This window comes from Bos mutus, chromosome 2 (genome assembly GCF_027580195.1).
Source record: "Bos mutus isolate GX-2022 chromosome 2, NWIPB_WYAK_1.1, whole genome shotgun sequence".
In the NCBI taxonomy this organism is placed as follows: Eukaryota; Metazoa; Chordata; class Mammalia; order Artiodactyla; family Bovidae; genus Bos; species Bos mutus.
In genome coordinates, this window is record NC_091618.1 from 131,507,426 (window position 1) to 131,530,497 (window position 23,072).

The following is a 23,072-nucleotide window of genomic DNA, read 5'->3' on the forward strand; positions in this document are numbered from 1 at the left end:
GTAGGCCCCGTTCTCCCATCTATCCATCCAACAGGCTTTTGCAGAGCACCTACCTACTACTTAACTGGACCTTAACATTTGCTGGCCCCAGTACTAGCCAGATAACCTAACACACAGCAGGAAGTCAACAGAAGAGAGAAGAAAGGAGAACAACAAATAATCCACACTGATGTTTCACAGGCTGTTCTGTCCACATTTTCATTCAGGAAACCATTATAAACACGTAAGTGCAAGGCAATGAATTTAAAAAGATGAATCAGTCCTACAGCCGTACCAAAGAAGAGCTCACGTAAGAGTAGCTCATGCAAGATCTGGACTTAGTTTCCATCATAAAAGAGAGTGACAGAAGATACAGAGAAAGAGATCATTAAGTTCCTCAAGAGCTACTATGGTTCTTTGTACTGTATTGGCTCAGAGTCAAGTTCTTCAACCAGCCCAGTGAGTGCCTTTCAAAGGCAGATATTCAAGCCAAGGTCACAGACCCTAGATTTATCTGGAAGCAGATTTAGAGCAGACTTGGAGCACCTCCTCCATCCTGATAAGAACTCTGATTTCTGACCACATGGCTTAGTTAACATTTCTCAAACAACAGAATGGTTAAAATGGCAAATTTTATGTTATATGTGGGTCCATGGGGTCAGAGAGTCAGATGTAACTAACACTTCTATATTACTACCACAAAACAACAACAACAAAGACATGGATTTCCATGCCGTTTAACTACAGGTGGTATTACAAACATGAACTACTACTCTAGAACCATAATTTCTCTTGCAGGAACAAAATCCCTCTCACACACTCTGGAGTTATCACCCCAGTCGGTTTAGATCAGTTGTAATCTATTTCCAAAATCATCTAACCCTGATAATGTACACCTGTGGCCAAGAATCAGGGATGAGGATCTGGGTATCTTAAAAAAAATTACACCCATGCAAATAATTTCAGCCGAAGACTAACAATATCAGTATATGAATGTAAAGTGTGAAGTTATTCCTTGCTATTTTCGCCAAACACACCTTATCCTTTCTGGGCCATCCAAAACTAAGAAATATTTTCCTTTAGGTCAGACCACACAATGTCCCAGGGTCACTGTTGGGTTAGTTAACCTCATGAATTATCTTAAATTTGAGCATTTCCCCACGACCCCCTTTCAGGTTGTAGCTTTCTGGGCAAGGTCAGCTTCACTGGAAAATCTAAGAACTATGAATCTTAGTTCAGAAAATTTGGCTCTTAAAAAACCAGTGGTACTGCTAGCAACCACAAAAAAAATATAAAAATGAAAGGTAATTGAGGTTCAACACCATACAAAAATATGCAGGTTGAATAAATATGATCAGGTTGGCTATCTCTAAATAATGACTATTCAAAAATTATTATTACTATCTACTATTAAAAAAAAAAAAAAAGACAAGACAAAGAACAATTTTTACCCATTATGATTTATTCTCTACAATACTTTGTTAAAGAGTTCAATGATTTGCACTCAGAAGTTATATAGCCAAGAGGCAACCAAGTGTAATACAAAGAATTGGTCTAAAGTCTTTGCACTGAAGGCCATACAAAGTCTCTTGCTTCAGGGAAATAAGAATGAAAATAAACAAAAAGAACAAATAGCTCCCTAGGTTCCAGGATCTCAATAGAAAATAACATCAACAGTTAGTGAAATTGTAGGTGTTAACATACCATGGAAAACAGATCTTGTGCAAATATTAACACCCAGGACTTCTGTATAGATGATTTTTATTATAAACAATAAAATATATGTAATGTCTGAACTACAAACCTTTCGTGTTGAAATGGTCTCTAACATGAGTTGCTTTAATATTATGAAGCGAAAAAGTTTAAGAATCTCACAGTGGAAACAATCCAACACTGATAAACTCTAGTGATCAAAGACATTCTCTTTTAATGAAGAACAAGGACAATTCGCAATTACAGAATGTCCTAGCTGTGGGTATTATGAGACAAGCCAACTTTCCAGACCGAAAGGCACTCACAGCTAGGGATGAAACGAACTCCGAACCAAACCAGCCACAGTGGGCTGGTCCCTTAAAAACAGTGGTTACTGTTCAGCTTGAGCAGTCCAAGGACAAAGGAAACACTGAGCAGAAAACATTCCCTTCTCTTTAAACCTACCACTCACACTACATATACTGGCCACCCTCATCACTGCTTTGGTCAAGCAACATGGAAGGCAGGTCAGTTCCAGTTCGGAGTTGTCATTTCCCTACGCAAAGCTGCCATATGGATGATCCAGACTTAGTATTTTTCCTGAGAGCCACCTGCCACACATCTTCATAAGGTGACCATGACCATTTATTTCCAGACCACTTCCTGACTAGGCTCCATTCAGGACAGACACTGAGTGCCATTCCTCACAGGGCCAAACAGTTTTCCTTGGTCGACTCCTGAGTCCTCTTACTAAAGTCAGAGGAACCCGAGCATCTCCATGGCTGGACTCGGATGGGAGCATAAGGGAATGTGCGGGGAGTAAGGCTTCTTCACTCCAAAAACCACTGAGCCCACTTCAGTGTGGTTCTGGGCTTAAGCCCGATTCTTGTGCACTGATTTTTTCCCCCCATTTCCTGGGGTTTTAAATTTTCTGTTTTTTTCTTAAATGGCAGGTTTCCTACCCCACCCTCAATAAAATTAAAAAAAAAAAAAATACTATACACTGGGAAAGACAAATAGGGCAACATTTCTACAAGAAAAAATAGGCTTGAAAGAGCATGGCACTGTAAATGCTTGCATGACCAGTCTCACTGAGCGTGCTCAGGGGTGAAAGTTTAGCACCATTTTTTTTGCTTTTTTTAAACTTTAGAAATTAAACACAACTTTTAACATAGAAGACTTGAACAGTAATGAGTGTAGCCCTATGTATCAATACTGTTGTACAAATTGGAGGTGGGTGGTTTAGTCCAGAGCTGACCACCCTGACATCAATCCATGGCACCTATAAGTAACTGTCGTCACATTTGTTTGTAACAAGACATTTATTCTCAGCAGCAGGAAATCATGAAACAACTCCTTCATCTTCAGAAGCCTGTTTTCATTAACACTGCGAGGGAAAGGTGGCAGGATGTGGGAGTGTGCCCAGCAGCGAGCTGGTGCTGGAGCCTGGCCCACACACCTGGACATCAGCCCACGCTTCCCTTGCACATTCCACATCCTTAACAGCAGCAGAGGATGGTGCCAAGCACACTGCTCTCCCTAACCCCTCTCTTCAAGAAACAGGACTGCTATGCCTAGAAAAGCATGTGTCATTCCTCAGACTGTCCCTGCTCCCCCCGCCCCCCGCTCCTGGCAGAAGAAAACTCAAAAGATCTTTTGCTTGAATATTTGCCCATTTCAGAAAGCCACACCACTACCACATAAACATTAAAAATAAATTAAATCAAAACATTGTGTTCACTGGGTTGACACCCAATCCACTTTAGAGTTCTCTAAGCATATTGTTGGAAACCAGTGTATCACCTGGAGGGTCTTTTCTTCCAACTGGCCACCTCTCCCTGTGAATCACTTCAGCAGTGCCTCTGTGACAACGTTGTCAAAGCATCTTCCAAATTCCCAACTTCTATGAACTTTGCCACCATATGAGTGAAGAATAGGCAAGAGGAAGGAGAAACCTGCTGACAGCTATTTGGAATCAGCAAAAATGGGAAAGGGAAATATGCCACATGAAAGTATGAATGACCTAAAACAAAATAAGCTATTTGGAACTCTGCCACAGTGGGGTGATGTTTTCCCAGCGTGTTAGGCAAGATAAAGATTCACCTTGTTTAATTACACAGCTTTGTCTAAAGTCCCCATAAAGGACTGAAACATTAACAGTTTTCCCACTTCTACAGGCAAACTAGAAAAAGGAACTCCTCTGCTTAAAGGTCTCTCAGGATGTTTGCCTGAAAAGAAAAACAGCTTGGAGACCCTGGATTCTCTCCTATGACGACGTATCCTTCTAAAACCCAACCCAAGTGCTTGTTGGAACGTCTCTGAGAACCTAGATCCAGCTATAGGCACTGCTACCAGTAGAGGAGTGAGGTAGCCAGGTGGTAAGGAAGAGGTCTCTCCCTTGACACTGCGTGCAGTGATGCCATCAGGACCTCCCGCAGGCATCCCAGTCCATCCTCAGCAGGCCAAACCACAGAGCTTGGTTCAGTCCCAGAAGACTTGATGCAGGAAGAGTGCCAGAAAATCCAACTGAGAGTGGGATGAGAATTAGAACCTTCGAGGCTAATTGAGCAATGAGATCTGCAACGCCATCCAAAGGGCTTCTGATCTTGAGGTGGGTCTCTGTCCAGGAGCCACGGAGGACTCATGGTGCCCACGTTTGACCCTAACATGGCGTCCGCTTATGAAGCATGGAGGTTGTGATCAACTCTCGGTACGCAATAAACTGCAAGTTTAAAAAAAGGAATTTAAAACAACCTAAAAATGTTTCTTGTTGGTCTCCGTTGCCCAGACTGCCAGGGGAATACACCTACTTGATCTGGGGAGGCTGCAGGTGTGTGTGGGGTAAGCCTTCATGGACCATCAATTCCAGCTTCCACTGTGTGTCCGACACACAGGCAGCACATCAGCAGCGGCACCTGCATGCCCAAGTCTTCTGAGCCCACACGGAATTCTCACTAGGCATGGAGGAGCCCCAGTCCAACGGAACCCCGTATTGAGGAAAGGCTGAGATAAGGCTTGGGCCCTCAAGTTCTGTTTCATTCAGTATAAGCCCCCCCTCCCACCTCAGTCAGCTGGAGGCAGACTTGGCAACGGAAGCTAGCATCATAAAATGGTGCAGTAATAGAAGTAACTGGACCAGGAAGAGGAGGCATCTGCTCCAATGATGTCATAGCCATTGGTGGCCACGGGGGGGTGTGACTGGTCATGCAGCCGTGTGTCAGGAGTAATGATTGTAGAGGGGCGGGGCATGAAGAGTGCCATTCTGGAAACAATGCTGTCGAGAAGCTATATACTCTGCATAACTGATTGTCACCTTCTCACTTCGGTACCTGTGTAAGGAAACAGGAAAGGGTGTTAGGAACCCCCAATACTTCATTTTAAAATCACGCAGCAGAGTAAACCAAAAGCTTATTCCACATTTTCAAAGAATAAAATGGAAGACCAAGAGCAATCTTACTTACAGAAAATGAAAGACAGCACAAGAAAACAGTGTTGTTATTACAAATGAACAAGATGAAAAAGCACAGTCACAGTCCACCCCTGAGAATGTTTTCTGCACATCCCACCTTTAAACACTTCATATGCTTATCATTAGGCTGCTCTTAAGCAATCTGCTACTAGGGTCTGGATGAAGAATTTCAAGGTCAAATTATATGGGTGGCAGACGGGAAGATGGCTGCACCAATGCCCAGTGTAAAATGCATTATCTATTTCAGGTTAAAATGTGATAAATTTGACAGAAATGCAACTTCAACTTGCAGAAAAGCAACAAACAAGTTATTTATAACTAAAAGGGGCACAGATACCTAATTCTGGGTCAAATTCTGATGAAGCAGGTTAAAAGATCCTGGGTCTCACTTCCCAGATGAATGTGCCATATCATATATCACAGGGTCATCAGAACAGAATTCATAGCACTTTGGCCTTGCTCTAAAAAGAGCCATGAGTCAGGATGCGAAGCATGGGGTGTTACAAACCTATGGAGCCTACTACAGACCACAGGAGCTGGGTGTGACAATCCTTACCCAGAGCCATCTCTTTCCCTCTGTAATCACTCCTCCACTGCAAGGTGATTATTCCTGAATTTTGACAGGGAAATGGCTGTTCAAATAAATTATAATAATAATGATAATAATAATGCTTTGTATTTGAAGATTTTTCTTTTTTGGAATCCAAAGCATTTCAAAAACATGGGGTTATCTTCCAAATAGACCTGTGAGGTTACTACATGATTATTCAGCATTTTACAGATGAAGAGGCCAACAGAGGCCCACACAAACCCACAGAAGCTACACCTCTCAGGATTTCCAATTTCAATAGGGATGGGAAGAGAACTGACACCTACTGACCACCTACAATACTGCCTGGCCCCAGACTAGAATTTCTGCACACATTACCTTACCACACTCTAGAACAACCCCAAGGCAGGCTTTTTTTTTCTGCTCAGAGAGGCCCAAGTCACACAGCTGGAAGTGGTGGAGCTGGGATTTAGGGTCCAGTTCATACAGATTTTACTATAGACCCCCCCCCATAGACGTATTTGCTCCTAAGAGGCAGAGGCGTTTCCTTGTTACTAGTCCATCAACACGCCACCTGACTGCATGTGGTGACTTCGACTGATCCAGGACTTCTGTTATTAAGAGCCTTTTCCCCTGTTTTCAGCTTTCCCACTCAGCCTCCCAACAAGTGGGTCTGGCAAAGACACCCACGATTGTTCAGCAGCTACTCTGCCCCCACTATGCCATCAGCTGAGCTGTGGAGACGCCCAGGATGCTGGGGAGTCTCTGCCTTCTCTGCCACTGCTTCCTCAGAGCTTCAACCTCACATATACTTCTTTGGTTTGGAGACATTAGCAGGGAACATTTTTCTCTTCCCCTGTCTATCAAAAGTATCTTCCATCCAACCCCAACTAAGTTAAAATGACAAGGAAAATGAGACAGTGGCTTACCTGGTGAGTTTGATGGTTTTTCTGAATTCACTGGTAATTGGAGCCTTAAAGCCACCTTTCCTGAGCAAGGAATCTATCGTCTGGATCTGATCCCAGTCTGAGGAGAAGACGGGCACACAGAGGTCAGTGCGCACTGACACCAAACCAGGCAGGCAGTGCCCTAACACAGTGACAGGAGGGCAGCAGCCGGACCCGCTGGGGGCAGGGCAGGCTGGGCGTGGCCCCCACATCCCGGAGTCCTGTCTGCCTCACTGGCAGTCCAAGGAGAGCCAGAGACGTGCGAGGATGCCCAGCACACACTGTCAGTGGCCTTCCCCTTCTTCTGAGTCTTTCCTGTCAGGTATGATCCCAGGACAACTATCTAGAAGCAAATATGGTCCCAACTTAGTTGGCCTAGTGCTGTAACCAGGGCTGCTCTGGGAGAAAGGAGAATTCATATTCTGCAGCTTGCATTCCTTCACGTGCATCTTGATGATTTCTAGGAGTCGTTTTCTACTAGAGGCTCGACAGCAGGACAGAAGCTATTCCCTTGGGAAGGATGGGAAAGTTGTTGCACATCTACTGCTGTGTTGTTCTAGAAATATTTTCACCAGATACAACCAAATATATCAAATTGAAAACCAAACAGAACTCCATAAATCACTTCAGTAGGTGCCTTGATTTTAATTTTCCCAATCAGTTTCCAAATAGAAAAAGTGTTTAATTATTTACCTAAATCATCATCACATCTCACTATTAGGAAATGTTCCTGGTCCATCTCCTTGGACAGAAATGCCAGATTTATGACCTCAAAGAGGTGGCTAAAAGGCTTCTTCTTTTTTAAGCCATATCCCCACTGCTTTCCATGACAGGAACCAACAAGGCAATCCCTCTCCACATAATCAGTTCATTGATATACTGAACTCAGTATTTTCCTCTATTTCAGTTTCATACCTAACTACTAGATATTATTTTTTAAAAAAAGACTAGTTCCAAAAAAGAAAGAAAATTGGGTTGTACACTGCAGAATGCATAAACACCATTTTAAGGTATTCTTCTAAATATTCTTAAAGAGAAAACCTGCCCAGCCCACTTCCTACCTTTAGTGTCCCACTGTAGGAACTACTGAGTTCTTTTTTTCTACAATTACCACTGCAGTTTTGGGGCCAAGAAATACTACTACTCATTGAAAGTAAGTGAAACAGATTACCTGACAAGTATTTACCCCTTTTCCCTCCCAGCTCTTTTGGGGAGTTTCTTATTCTGTAAGAATTTGATAGATATGGAAAGAAAGCCCGCCACTCATACGCAGTCATGCTGCACTGAAAGGCAGCACAGCCCACTCCCCTGCCCTCTGCCTGACAACACTGTGGAGGGTATCACTCCATTTGTCGAACTCACCTTGTTCCTTCGCAACCTCAGGTAAGTAAGTGGCTGTACGTTTGACGCCTTTTTCATTGATGAATTCAATTCGAATCCCATGGACCCCAACCTACAAAAACACACAACCAATAAATGCCGTTTACTTACTCTAATGGAACTTCAATTATCCTCACGTAAATTGACACTGTCCCCTGACCAGCTTGACCCAGGGCTGAGAAAAGGGGAGCCTCATACTTTTCACGACTGACTCTCTCAGGCATAGAAGCTGAAGAAACTGCTGCTTCAGGGAAAGGGAGACTCTATGTGGAGCCACCTCGCTGAGACTATGGAGGCTACATATATCAATTCTCTCAATAACGCATCCAATAATCATGAATATTCCACCTTTAATATTCAAGAACAGGCTACAGGATTTGATCAGGGTTCCTGACTTTTCACATGTGGCTCGTAATAACAACATTTATTCAAGGGCTTACCAAGAAGAATCAGGAATGTTCTCCTTTATCCCATTATTTATTAGACGTGGGAAAAGGACGTGGGAGAGAGCAGACTGGTAAGAAAGGGATTTCTTTCTGCTTCTAATATCGAAGTATCTTTTCTGTCACCCAGGTTGCCTACAACTGCCTCTGACCTCAGCTCTCACATGCTTATACCCTTGCTCAATGAAGGAGATACATTACCATGTACTAACCCGAACCCAAATGCAACGAGAGATGCAGAGTTCCAAATGCGGCTGTTCTCACCTCCCAGTCCAGGTAATCACTGGCATCCTCAAAGTTAGTAAGGAGGGAGACAGAGCAGAAAAGTTTAGGCAGCTCCTCTCGGGTCAGGGGGGGAAATCGGCTGTCCTTAAGTGCACTGGAGGGGACAGAAAACATGAGTGAGGCTGCTCCGGAATTGGGAGCCAATATCATAAGCCTGAAAGTTTACGGCTCTTGAGCTCTGCAGAAAACATTCAATACCCATCAGCACGAACATGCTAAATACAACATGATGCTACTGTCTACACTTGAACTGCTAAGTGACTCACCAGATTAAAGCCCCCACAGCTCCTGACTATCAAAAAGAAACACTCAAGCTTCACCACTCAGAAGAAACAGGCAGTTATTTTCAAATTTTGCAAATAATCTACCCATCTCACGTGTGGTGTCATTACCTGGTTAGCGTGTATTCCCTGAGTCCTGAATGAAGATTCATGGCTGAGAAGGTCCCAATGCAGCCACGAAGCCGCTTGTCCCGCCCTGTCTTCCATGTCACAAAGAGTGGACTGAAAGAGCAAGCACGCAGCAATCAGAGAAGAAAACCTTGGCTTTATCCCTGTCCGCCTGTTCTTCCCCAACACGACTGTTCTCTGATGTGGGCTGTCTGGAAGGCTGCGGCCTCCGGGCGCCGTGCGGCCCCAAGGTGGAGATGGAGAGGAAGTGGCCACGAGGCTCAGGGAGAGGCTCCTGCAGCCCCTGCTCTCAGCTCCGCTCCACTCCGCATGGACACACTGTTTCCTTCCTCCTCTGCTCAGGACTCTCTCTGCTAGTTCTCCACATCTTCCTCCTCCTGTTTACCCTCTTTCTCTGTGTCTCTGTCTCCCAGTTCCACCCTTCCTGAAGACATAGCCTGCACACCTTCTCCCCTCAACCCCATACTGCACCCATCATTATTTCTGTCTCTTCTGTTTATAAATTCCAGAAAAAAAAAAGTCTCCGAGAAAGTTTATTCTGTGGACTTCCCTGATGGTTAAGAATACGCCAGGCAACGCAGGGGTTATGGGTTCAATCCCACATGCAACAAGCCTGCCTGTCACAACTACTGCGCCAGAGCAGCACAACTAGAGTCTGTTCACCGCACAAAATATCCTGGATGATGCAATGAAGATCCCATGTGCCTCAACTAAGACCCAACGCAGACGAATAAATGAATTTTTTAAAAAAGGCTTATTCTGGGATTTTCCTAGTGTTCCAGCGGCTAAGAATCTGCGTTCCCATGCAGAATCTGCGTTCCCATGCAGTAAACATGAGTTTGATCCCTAGTTGGGGAACTAAGATCCCACGTGCTGAGGGACAATTAAACCTTGAGTGTCACAACGAGAGAGAACCCCACAGGCCGCAACTAAGATCCAATGCAGTCAAAAATAAATAATTCTTTTTTTTTTTTTAAAGCTTATTTTCAGCAGAAGTTACCACTTTCTAGGCCAAAGTCATGTTCCATTAGGCTACATCAAATAGACAGTAATAGATATTTAGACACATGTTACGGGGCTGCCTCCTCTTCTGAAAATTCTTCCATGTTCCTATGCCTTTACGTCTTAAGATTCTTGAGTTAACACTGCTAAAAAGCAACTTACATCTTTAAAGTTACCTTTGATCATTATTACAAGGCAAGATCTCCCACCTACCCATCTTTTCCTTTCAGTAAAACACCTGAACAGCACCAGCCAAAGTTAATGTTTCAAAACCTACTCAAAAACCCTTCCAATTCCACTGTCCCCACAGCCTACAAAGCTGTGGTCACCACCTACTCTTCAAAGTCTGTGTCCCTCTCCTGCAAGGGACGCACCTAATCCCACTCAGGTCAAGGCTCAGACTCTCCATCTACTTAGTTAGGACTTTTCTGTCCACAGATGTCACATGGGAATACTTCCCTAAAAAGCGAGCACATTTTCTCATTCCTTTCCTCTGACACAATCACAGACTAACTTCCCCTCTACTTCTGCCCAGACACTGTGAGGCACACCCGGTTTAGCTGTTGTGTGTGATCTGTCTATTCAAGTCTCCTGAGAGCAAGGACTGTTTCTTCATGCCTGTCTATTCCCCACGCAGCCCTCAGTATGGCACGAACAGTTCTTAGTGAGTCCTCTAAAAGCACCTCCTAAAAAATTAAAAAGCAGCACTGCTCTTTAAATGCACCTCAAAGCTGCCTCCAGTTCTGAGAAAGCAAGCCTTAGCATGCCTTTCTTCACTTGACTTCACCCTTTACATACACATATTCCTTATTTAAGTCACTAACACCTCACGGGAACTTGGGACAGTCTTGAACTAAAAACATCAAAACAAATTCTGACATTCTTGGTGGGGTGCTGGCAGCCCCATGGGACTGACAGTAAGTTATGAGACTCTTGAATGAGTTCCTCGTCTCCAGCCTGGCCCTCAGACACTGGTAGTTCACTCGGATTTCAGCAATGCCTGGGTGTGCAATGGTGTGGTGGTGTGACTTCTCCACATGAGGGTCTGAATGAGCTACCCACTGCCATATGAAACCAAAAGACAAGCAAAATCAAAACTCTCTTGATTCCCAGAATGTAACTTTAACAATAAGCCAATAACTCCTTCAAACGTAGCCTAGTATCCACTTTTGATATTCTGGATATTGTCTGGATATTTTTCATCATTCTTTTCCCATTAACCTTTGCCCAAACCATGTTAAAGCTTTTTATAAGTAGAAGACCGTTGCAAGAAAATAACCCTGGAAAGAGGGTGCCACGCCTTTGTCACCGTCCCCAGCGCGTGACTGCTTTACTCACTAGGGGTCATTGGTGAACCTAGGAAGTCGTGGCTGCGGGAAGCCATAGAGGTGACAGTAGAGGACATCAAAGCAGTAGCAGCACATCTCTGCGGTCACCACCAGGTTCTTGGTGGTGTTGGCAGTTCCATTGGGCCGGGGGAGAGGGCTCAGCGCTCCCGATGCGGGATTCATTCGTGTGATGGGAGAGTTTCCAGGTCCCAGAGTTAAGTCCGACACATTCTCCCGACCACTGCTGCCATCCACATGCTGGTGGTTTTGAAGAGGTCCTGAACTAGAGCCGGGGACAGTTGTGGACTGGTTCCCGTGACTGTGCGTTCCACTTCCAGATAACTTAGGCTTCTTGACCCCACAACAACCTGCTGCCAGCTTGGGCTCAAGTGGAGGAACACAACGTCTTTTTCCCATCCTGATTCAGTGCTTGAGGTCTGGAATGCTGCAGAACCCTAATCCAAAAGAGAACACCCAAGCATTAATTCAAATGTTAGTTAGAAGAACACAAAAATCAGAGAAAGGGTCTACATGGAAGGGGTAGGAGTCATCGAGTTCTTTCTCACACAGGTCACACTGCTCACAAAGGGTGTCAGACCAGTGGGCTGGAAGAGCCTGCATTCCAGACCAGGGACGCCCAACTGTTACCTGAGGGGAAGCTATTTTTCACTTTCCATAAAGGTTATGACCATCATGGATGGAGGCAGGCCAAAGACAGCTCCCTCTTGCCCAGGTCTCCTCAGGCAGAAAGAAGGGTAGAGTGGCAGCCGGTGTGCAGGCGAATGGGGACACTTGGAGACTGACTGAAAGACTGCACCTGACTTGGCAGGCTCTTCATCAGGACGCTTTCTCTACATTTCTACAGGCTCCAAATTGAACCACTCTGTTTCTAAAGAACCCCAGAGGAACTTTCATGTTTTTCCTTGTTAACCACATCCTTTCCGCATTTTCCCCATCACTAACCTCAACTTAGCTGTGTGACTTTAGCTCCAGACCTCTGTGAGGATGGAGAGCAGCCGCTGCTCTGGCAAGAGTGCGCTAACACAAGGCGACCGCCCGCCTTCCGTCCTCACAGCAATCCTGCGGTCCTATTTTCTTTGGTTCGCCTCTGAACGTACTCCAATTTCTACACTTCTATACTTTCAAGACCCCATTCAAAAAAAGCTACAACCAAGCAGAAACCTTTATTCACACAAATGACCCAAGCTTCAGTCCTTTTGTGAGGTAGCCATTTCTGCCCTGTCACAGCAAGGCAGAGATGCAAAGCCATCAGTCTGACAAAATGTGGCATTAGATGGGCCAGCAAACCAGAGTTCCAGCTGATAAAGGGAAGGAAGGAATCTTTTTCCATTAAATTCTTTTTCTTAAGAAGCCCAAGGTAAAGATATGTAGCTGTAACATGACCAAGATTCTTTCTGTTATCTATCTCAATAATTGAGACTCATGAAAATAGATCCTAGTTATTTCAATGTTGATAATACCAAAGTTAAAATCCTGCTAACTTGAGAAAAATGTACTTTGTTTTTTCACAAATCACTACATGTTGGTTTTTTTTAAGGGCTTCCCTGGTGGCTCAGACGGTAAAGCATCTGCCTGTAGTGCGGGAGACCCAGGTTTGATCCCTGGGTTGGGAAGATCCCCTAGAGAAGGAAATGGCAACCCACTCCATGGGGTCCAAAATCCCATGGACGGAGGAGCCTGGTAGGCTGCAGTCCATGGGGTCACAAAGAGTCGGACACGACTGAGTGACTTCACTTTCACTTTTCACTTAGTTTTAGCCTCCTACTCAAAATATGTAATTTTCATCTAAAATTTTCTCTGTAATTTGAACACGCAGTACATAATTGCCTTTTTAGGCACTACTCTACTGTATTGTATAGTATTTTGGTTGTAATGTGTACAATCTTTTAAATAAAATTAGGTAAGTGCATACTCGTTTCCAATGCCGTTATTTCTACAGACACAACTTGTCACTTTAGATTGAATGAGATACAAAAATTTCACAAATAGTGCATTTGTTTCTGATATATCCTGATCCCTAACAAAATACATATTTTTGTATTAGGACAATTCTTCGGAAGAAAGTTGTCTCTAGCAGAGGAGTAACGGTTTGCACATTTCGATGTCTAGCTTGCAACAGGCTTCTTTTTGAGAAAGCCTCATGCATGTGATACACTAAAACCTCCAATGATTCTAAGTGTGGATATCACTGTCTTGTTCAGACTGTTAAGAGAGGGAGCAGGAGGTCCTGGTTAAAAATGCTGCCTCCAGACTCAAATGGCCTGGGTTCACATGTGATTCCTCCAGGATTAACCTCTCTATGCCTCAGTTTCAGCAAACTGGGAATTGCTTCATGGGGCTGTTAGGAGAATTGAGTTTATTCTATGTGAAGTGCTTCCATACAGTTTCTGGCATAAAGTTAGCTGCTCTTATCATCTGGGCTCTCATCTGACTGCTCCCCCCAGAGGGGGAGACTCCAGGAAGGCTAGGACTTTGCTGCACACTCAAGGCTTAGAGCACCGAACAGATGCTCTTTAAATAGGATTTCACTTAATCCTCAGAACCACCCAGCAAGGATATTACAATCATTTTACAAAGGAGGAAACTTAGGTTTAATAGGAAAGACACTCTGCCACTGAGTGGCACTAGGTGCCATTAACTGCCACTGAGTGGCAGAGTCAGTATTTGGACCACAATCTACCTGTCAGACTACAAGGCTTGGGTCTTCCCACCATGCCACAAACAAGAACGAAGCCTGCCAATAATATTCACTGGATTCAGTCCCTTTGCTAAGGGCGTGATTAAAAAAAAAAAAAAAATCAAGGGTATACTGAAAACTAAAAGAATAGCTTGCAAAATTTTGCCCATAAAAATGGAGCCGAGGGAAGCTGACTTCCCTGGTGGACCAGTGGTTAAGAATCCACCTTCCAATTCAGGGGATATGGGTTTGACCCACAGTCGGGGAACTAAGATTCCCACATGCCTCAGAGCAACTAAGCTTGTGCACTGCACTAGTGAGCCTGCAGGCTCTAGAGCCCGTGCTCTACAACGAGAGAAGGCCTCCCACACCACAACCAGAGAATCCCCTCAAGACGCAACAAAGACAGTGCAGCCAACATAATTTAAAAAAAAAGGAGGAGCAGGGGGAAAAAACCAAAACCTAAGCCCAAAGCTCTGCCATCACCCTGACAACGACCAGTGCCCCTGCCGTAGTCACTTGCGTCCACAACGAGTGACACTGGCCTCCGAGCCCTCACTTGACTGTCCTCCTTGGCCTAACTGTGGGCAGAGGCTTTAGGGCATGTGTTCAACGAAGCAGAGGGACCTTGTCTCGAGAGCTAGAGCTTTAGCAGCACCAATAGGGCCCTGAGGCTCTGCCTCTAGAGTCCCAACGTTCAAAGAAGCAAAGAGAAGGGATGAAATAACAGTAAGTTAAAAAAAGAAATCCTTCCTCATTCTCCTTATACCACAGGCCGCTTGAAGGAAGAGAGAAATGTCATGAGATAGTGGTAACTCAGGTGTTCCTCCCAAGGTGCCATCAGCTCTCTGATGGGTGAAACACCCCGTAACAGAGCAGTAGGTTTTCAAACCACGCCAAGGCAGGTGAGGTCAAGCTCAGGAAGATTCTGCCTACACCAGTGGTCCCCAATCTTTCTGGCCCAGGACTGGTTTCAGGACAATTCAAACACATTTATCGTGCACTTTATTTTTAATCCAATGCCACCGCTGATCTGACAGGAGGTACTGGTCCGAGGCCTGTAGCTGGTGACCCCTGGCCTACCCATAATGCACAACCACTGCTCTGTAGGGGGGCATACCAAGAGATTACATTTAGCAATTCACCCACACCATCCCCAACTGTGATTTGTAATCAACAGAGCCAACCCAAACCTTGTGGATCCTCAGGACCAAGTTTTCTCTGGAGGCCACTAAACAAACAATTCAATCAATATTCTCAATTAGTGACTAAAGGCAGAGTTAGAGACTTTCTGCATCAAAACTATATTAGAAGGCATTTTTTAAAATTTATTCCATAAAACTTAAATCTTTAGAAAACTTCAAACATAAAGTAAAAGAGTATAATGAACCCAATACTCAGCTTTAATAATTTTCAACAAAGGGCCAAACTTATTTCATCCACAGCCTACTTACTCCATCTCCCTCACCCTACTGAATTATTTAAGGTTTGTTTTTTAAATGGGCCAAAATTTTACGTGTATGTCAGCGTAAAGCAAATATTAACTAAACAGTACAGACCGTGAAGGTGCTGGTAGTGAGTACTTTTATTTACATAGCAACCACTGCCTATCCACTCCATCAGGTTTCCCTCTCAGTGAGACTCTCCTAACCCAACTCCAACAAAGTGGGCTGCTGCTACTGCTAAGCCGCTTCAGTCGTGTCCGACCCTGCGCGACCCCAAAGACGGCAGCCCACCAGGCTCCCCCGTCCCTGGGATTCTCCAGGCAAGAACACTGGAGTGGGCTGCCATTGCCTTCTCCAATGTGTGAAAGTGAAAAGCGAAAGTGAAGTCGCTCAGTCGTGTCCGACCCTCAGCGACCCCATGGACTGCAGCCTTCCAGGCTCCTCCGTCCATGGGATGTTCCAGGCAAGAGTACTGGAGTGGGGTGCCAGTGCCTTCCTCACCACAACTAAGTGTCCCAGACCTGGCTCCCAGGACCGTCCCACAGTGACAAAAGACATTGATTCTCCAACAGCTCTGTTTCTGAGGGCACAGTGTAAGATCCCTCAGAATACTTTCAATGCAATAGACTAACCTGCTGTGACCGACTAAAAATACCCCTAAGGACATACATATTCTACCTCTCTTAGAAAACTATGCCTTTGTTCTCACGCTTCCCCAAAACGTCATAAAAACTACCAGCAACGGTCATGGGAGTAACCGAATGGCTACTGTCAAGTTGGTTCATCTGAAGTAACTGGAATCAGGTAAAAATCCTTGCTTTATAAACACATATACCACAGAGACCCTTCTGGAGCCTTCAGCTGGCTAACCTCAAGCTAACCTCAGGGCCATTTTAAGGGCCTATAATAGTGATGTCATTTTCCTACACTCCGTCTACTTTAGAACAAACAATGAGAACAAGCTAGTTAAAACTGGATTTCTACCAGATGGAGACAATACCCATACTTCCACAAAGAGCTGGAGGAAATAACAGGAGTCACTGTTTCACCTCTTAAGGCCTCCTAACCTAGCAAGTGTCCAGTGAAGTTGTTCTCAGTGTTGAAAGTCACCATGCCCTTTATCTGACACACAGTGCTCAAGGGATCCTGACCCTCATGAGGGTCCACAACAAAGGCACCTTTGCGGCCTGAGGGGAAGGTGAGTGGGTACAAAGCCGCCTGAATTCCAGCCGGGGCTGAACTCACCAGTACCTTCAGTCGCAGAAGCTGGGCTGCATTTCCGTTTTTTTTCCCCCACAACACTTAACCCAGCGTCCTGCATATGGTACACACATCAACAATCTTATTTACAGATCTCCCAGCAACTTCATTTAAGTTAGCCTTTCTAATAAAACGAGTATTTATGGAACAGCCTGATCTTTACTCTGTTCCACTGCGAGGGGCTGACTGTTGAGTGTGTCAGAAGCCGAAGGTGACTGAAATACAAGTATCTATTCTTATCAACAACGTCAATTCTACTCAGCCCAAACCAAGGCGTGGTTTAATTCAAGCAAAACGGATAGCTAATGTGGACCATTCATTCTAAAAATCAGGTCAAATATCCCCTACACTAACTTCATGCTAAAAATCAGGTCAAACACCCCCTACACTAACTTTGTGGTTTGGTTTATACTGGTAGCTGTTCTCTGCCAAATCACAGCAGTTGGTCAGTCCTAGGCTTGGCCTCAGGGGCTACTTACCTGTAGGTTGCTCAAGGCTTTCCTTTCAAACGCCGTGTCTAGTTTCTAAACTGCATGTGACAAGAACTTTCCTACTTTTTTAAAATGATGGAGCACTTTAAAAGCATTATTTGTCAGGAGGGCAATTTACAATTTCAGAAGTTAATGGAAATGATGTGTCATAAATTGCTGATATTTATAAACAAGATGTGGAGACCAGTGCTGAGGGGAGGGTGCGAGGGCATCCTGACAGACACGGCTGGCTGGGCAGGAGGGCCTTCTTCCCTCACTGGGGGTCCCTTCCAAGGCTCCAAAGTCCACTGAAAACAACAAGCTGATGCCTTCCCAGAGCAGCTCCCACCCTCAGAGGACAGAGTCCAGGCTTCGGGGTCACCATCTAGGCTCAAATCCCAAATCTGATTTAGCAGGTACAGGCTGTGCAGACTCAGGCAGGCTGTCCGTCTCTGGATGTAGGCTCCTGCTACCACAGAGGGTTTCTCTGTGAGCATTCACTGAGTAAGACGTGAAAAACATCTAGCTGATCTTTGGCACAGAACTACTATTTATTAAAGCGTCTACTATTACTATTAATATGGGGTTATTATTCTAATGACCTTGATGCTTTTCCTCTTTGGGGACCCATACTTCTAATAAGTCATCCATTGATCTTTTCATTGTGAGATGCCAGGAAGTATAAGGAATATTGGGCTTACAGCTGTGCAGTTCTATTCTACAAACATCCTCTTTTAAGTTTGAAGCCATATAACAAAAAGAAACTAAATTTACTAAATACACTACTATTACAGAAATCTTGATATATATTGAGTACTAACAGAACTACCGAGTCAAAATAGTTAGATTTCCAATAACCAATAATAATTTTCTAGATAAAAATATCTAGAAAGGCTAGGAGGTAGGAAAAAAAAATAGGTTCACCTTTGGATGACAAATTTCAAAATAGCTATTCAGGGGCATGACCTTTTAACAACAACAACAACAACAAAACAGACTTGGGAAGCAGGAAAAAGGCAAAAAAAGGGGGGAGAGGTTCTCTGCATTTTCTTCTGTTATTACTAGTGTCCAGATGTCTATTCAAACCAAATTTACACAGAGGGGAACAGACTGCTGTTTCCTTTGTGACACAGAAGTGAACTGAAATTCAATTTAATAATTATTTGAGTATGAAATGGCACGTAAGCTATATTCTGGCCTACTTAAGGAACTATTCCAAGAAATAGTCAGATGAAAGACCCACAAAACATTCTGGACATTATTCCAAATAATCATCTCTGTATTTCTGAAAGCCAATCATACACACATACATATCTGAAACATTTGCTGTGTAAAAATTTTCCCTGAGAAAAACAGATCTGCCTATACAACTGCTTTTTAAACTTACAGATTTAGAAAAACACACAATACTATACACCTTCGTATGAACTTAGCTTAAGGAAAAACATGAATATAAGAAATCAAATGTTTTGTTTTCTTTTTAGATCCCCTCCCTTAACTATGTGAGCTATGGCAGGATGCCAGATCTTTCTGGGCCTCAGTTCTTTCATTTGTAAAATGAAAATATTTGTCCCCAGCCTTGCTCACAGATAGACTGTGAGGCTCCAATAAGATATGAAGCATTCTGAAAAACTTTTTTACAAGTGTTTGCATACCATCAGAAGAGACCCAGCAGTAATAAAAAATTTCCCAGAACTCTGTTTACATGTAAAATTTTAGTTATTTTTAAGAAAACAGTATCACCCTAGCAGATTTAGGGCAAAATGTTCCAAAATTCTCTGAAAATTATAACCATATGGAAGACATCTGATCATTGACCTTGATAGAAACTGTATTAACCTCTGAGTTAAGATCTTTGTCTTTAAATAGTAGTTTGGGAAGGGGCGGGAGGCGAACCTTTATGCAACCCAAGGGTAAGTGTAATGCTACAAAACCATCTAAGTTACTCTAATAGGGTTATGGAAAATAAACTTGTTTTTTACCAATTAAAATTATTTTAAAAGCGAGCAAGCGGAAGTGGAAGGATTCATGAAGTTTAGGACACTCATGTAAGTAGAAAAACAGAAATGAACAAAGTAAACATATATTGTAGTCCAAGCACAGGCCTAAAACCAAGAGAAGACAAAAAAATAAAAGCAACACAATTCCATTCTAAGTATGTCCAAGGTAATACTCACTGAAAGCAGAAAGTTTGTATTGTCAGGGGAACAGCTATAACAGAGGAGGGGAGCTATTTTGTCTCTGAAATGAATTTTCTTCCTTCTGATTCCATTCCTTCTTCCTGTACCTAAGATGGAAATGCAGGTGCAGTGAGTGAACAAAACCAAGGCAGTGAGGAGGTAAGAGATGGTTTTTGAAAGGACTACAACAGAGTAATTTCTAGGAAGGAAAAAAAAAAAGCTAAGGAACAGGTTTTCCTTAAGTCAAAACATTTCAAAATCTAAATATAAGGTGGCAAGGGCAGCCCCCTGCAGTAAACCACCTCGTTCCTGAGGTCAACACCAAGAAGGGAGGACAAGGAAGATTAAAGGTTTTATTGAACCTGAACATGAAACACACATTAAAACTTCCTCCACCACTAATTTAGATCAGAAGTTGCTCTCAGGCCAAGATACACCATCTCAAAGTTTTCTACTGGTTTCAGACTACAAACAAGACTCCCAAATTCTCTGCAAACATGGCGCTGAAGGATTACTGGACAGCATGTCAGGGTCCTGAGGACAGGCCATCTTGTTATCCCAGAAGGAGATGATAACTGTTGGTAACAGTCAGTCATCATTACTCTTAGGCTGGCATAAATTTTTTCATAATCTCACCAACTCTCCCCACCCCCCAGTAGTAGATATGAGTTATTCCCAAAGATGTAAACAGGAGACTCCAGGCCCCACCCACTCTATCCAAGGAGAGGGCAGTGAAAGAGGATAGGCCCAGAGGGATAAGGGTGAGAGAGTGTGGCAAAGTGAGGAGTTCAGATCAGGACAGGGAACGGAGGAGGGCAAGTAATGAAGGGCAAAATCCACAGCCTGGGAAGGAGGGAGGAATAAAACCCACAGAATATCAGGTGGAAATAGGGGCTTTGGGTGGATAAGGAAGGACAGAATGAAAGTGGGGTTTAAAAAAAAAAAAAGATTAATGAAAGGCGAGAGCGTGCGTGTTAAAGAGTTTACCAAAGAAAGGGCGAGATACAGAGGGGAGAGGAGAGACCAGAGCGGGGAGGGGCCAAGCGGGCAGAGAGAAAGGTAAAAGGTAAGAAAAAGGTGATGGAAGGAAAGCGCGGGGCGCTAGGAGGAGTCGGGAGACGACCCAGCGACGGGTAGGGCAGCTGAGGCCGAGCCGCGGGGGTGGAATCCAGACGCCAAGCGGGGGAGGGGGCGCCGGGACGGGGGGCAAGGGCCGCCAGGCGGCGCCGGAGACCACCAAACTTTACACGACCCGAGACTGTTTCCAGGAGGGAGTGGAGAAAAGAGTGGGAGCCTCGCCTGGCCTCGCCCGGCCTCTCCTCGCGGCCCGGGGCAGGGGCGTCAGCCCACCCCCTCCCCAGCGCGTCTCCCGACCCGCCCGCCCCCCGGTGGGCACACGCGGCCCGCAGGCCCAGCCTGCCGCCTCCCTCCCCGGCCGCTCGGGAGCCCCCTCCCCACGCTGCCCCGGGACCCTCGCCCCGAACCCGGGGGGCCCGCTCCCCGGCCCCTCCAGTCGCCGCGGAGTGAGGAGGCCCGGAGGGCACGGTGGCAGAGCGAGAGAGGGCGGCCCGGCGGGGCGGGGGAAGAGGGCGCGGCGCGGACCGAGTTTCCCACCTTTTCTCCTGGCCCAGACGTAGCCGGGGCAGACGGGACCTCTCGCGCTCTGCCTCCTCCTCCTGCTTCATGGAGCCATGCGCCTGGGTGGGGGCTCCCGAGAGAAGCGGGCCGCGGGCGGGCCGGACGCGCGGCGCGGACGGGGCGGGGCCAAGAAGGCCGGCAGGGGGCGGGCGGAGGAGGAAGCTGCGGGGCGGCGGTGGCGGCGGGGAAGAACTGCTAGAGGTATTCCCCGGGCAGCTGGAGGACTGAGCCGAGTCGGGACCCGAGTCTTCCGGTATCCCAGCAGCCACCGGAGGCAGTGAGGTAATGGAGGAAGAATGTAGGGAGTCCTCCAGTGGACCACACGCCCTCTAGCGAGGCGCCAAAACCATAGAGATTAAGGGGCCGCCGGAGCACCGCCCCGCTACTGTCACGTGGCCTGACTCTGCGTACTTTATTGGCTGGCTCCGACTCTACGGGGTTGAATTTAGGAGACTGCTTCCTATTCTTGTGGCCGAATCTCAGGCAGTTGGAATAAAGAGGGGAGGACAGTAAGGCGCGAGAGGAGGTTTGCACGCTGGTTCCCCTCAGGTCGTTGAGCGGGCCGAGGGGTGCGCTGGGCTGTCAGGCTGGCCGGCGCAGAGCACGCCGGGTCCCCTTGGCTTCTGCGAGCGAGTTCGGAGCGCGCCGGGAGTTGTAGTGCGGCCGGCTGGGCGGCATTGTCCGCCGGGACAAGGCCTAAGTGCCAGCTGGGTATGCCAGCCGGGTGCCCGGGTGCCCGGGTGCTGCGGCCTCGCAGCTCCGCCCTCTCTCGCGTTAGAACCCAAGCGTCCTGGCGCGCGTCGCTTCCCCCGACCGAGCCGCAGCCTTAGAAAGCAGCCAGGAAGGGGCAGCTCAGACCAGCTTTAAATAAAGGCGACCCCCTGGCTCTGGCCAGATCCACGGGATAGATGTTCCAGGCTCTGGGCCAGTCTCCTCATGGATGAAAAAGAGCAAACCATATGGGCCAACAGCCCATCTCTGTCTTGACCCGCTGCGTCCCAGTCTGGAGACCACGCAGGTAGAATTGCCCACAGTACAGGCTTAATTCAGTAGGTCGACTAAGAACATTCCTCAGTACTGGCAGGGCAGGGGCCTCAAAAAGAGCACTACAAAAACCAGTTTTTAAAAATTAGGAGTAAATAGTTGTAATTGCAAATATTTGCTATTTCATATGATGACTTAGCACTCATTTTAATTACAGATGGAGTTGCACAAAAAGTCTTATTTCTGCCTTGCTCCCTCACCTTAACCAAATAGTTTAGGCTCTGCAGCAAAAGCATGCTCTGTTTTAAAGCATTTCCAGTCTTGCTAAAAACACACAGTCAAGCCCACAGTTTTGTTTATGCACAAAGGAATCCTAACGTGTTTGTCCTCAAGGAGCAAAGACAAGTATCTAGTAAAAAATGCAAATCATATCTTAACAGTGAAGCTTTCCAGCAAAAGCCTTCTGCTCTGGAATGCATAATGTACTAAAGCATAATAAGATCTACTACTACAGACTTTTAGCTTAATTACCTGTACGCAGCAAAAACCGAGGAAACAGAGTTATTGGTGCCTCTCAGACCTGGCACTCTCAGAAAACCTGGCAAAGCGCAGCAGTGGGAAGAAGAGACGATGATGCCTTGCAGAACAGGAGGTCGATTTTTTTTTTTAAGCCATCTATAGCAGTCTTCATAATTCCTGTCAGTTTTGACGCACTTATCTGTCGTTGAGGCCCACGTTGGCCAGTTTCTAACCACTTGTCAGACTGAAAAACTCCAAATTAAATAATCCCATGGTCTAGAGCCAAAATCAGGAGGCAGCAAGCCAGAGGTCATTTGTTTGTTGGTTTCTGAAGAAGACCAGATATTGACTTTAAATAATCGCAATAAGTTTCACATAGTGAAGGTCTTTCCA

The 23,072-nt window shown here is 45.5% G+C and overlaps 1 protein-coding gene across 2 annotated transcripts; it reads right to left on the reverse strand.

Annotated features, from left to right (window-relative positions):
• Window positions 1-1,420: 1,420 nt before the first annotated feature.
• Window positions 1,421-21,443, reverse strand: AMMECR1L (AMMECR1 like). Of its 2 annotated transcripts, XM_070359916.1 has the most exons (9): window positions 21,153-21,443; window positions 19,536-19,645; window positions 11,496-11,940; window positions 9,138-9,248; window positions 8,725-8,839; window positions 8,000-8,090; window positions 6,620-6,716; window positions 5,697-5,750; window positions 1,421-5,000 (listed from the first exon to the last, which is right to left on the reverse strand). In XM_070359916.1, exons 3-8 carry the CDS (start codon window positions 11,900-11,902, stop codon window positions 5,723-5,725), a joined length of 849 nt encoding a protein of 282 aa, XP_070216017.1. In that variant the 5' UTR covers window positions 11,903-11,940; window positions 19,536-19,645; window positions 21,153-21,443; the 3' UTR covers window positions 1,421-5,000; window positions 5,697-5,722. The 2 variants fall into 2 exon arrangements, with proteins under 2 accessions (XP_070216017.1, XP_070216007.1); XM_070359906.1 differs by lacking the exon at window positions 5,697-5,750 and having other exon boundaries at window positions 21,153-21,441.
• Between the last annotated feature and the right edge of the window lie 1,629 nt (window positions 21,444-23,072).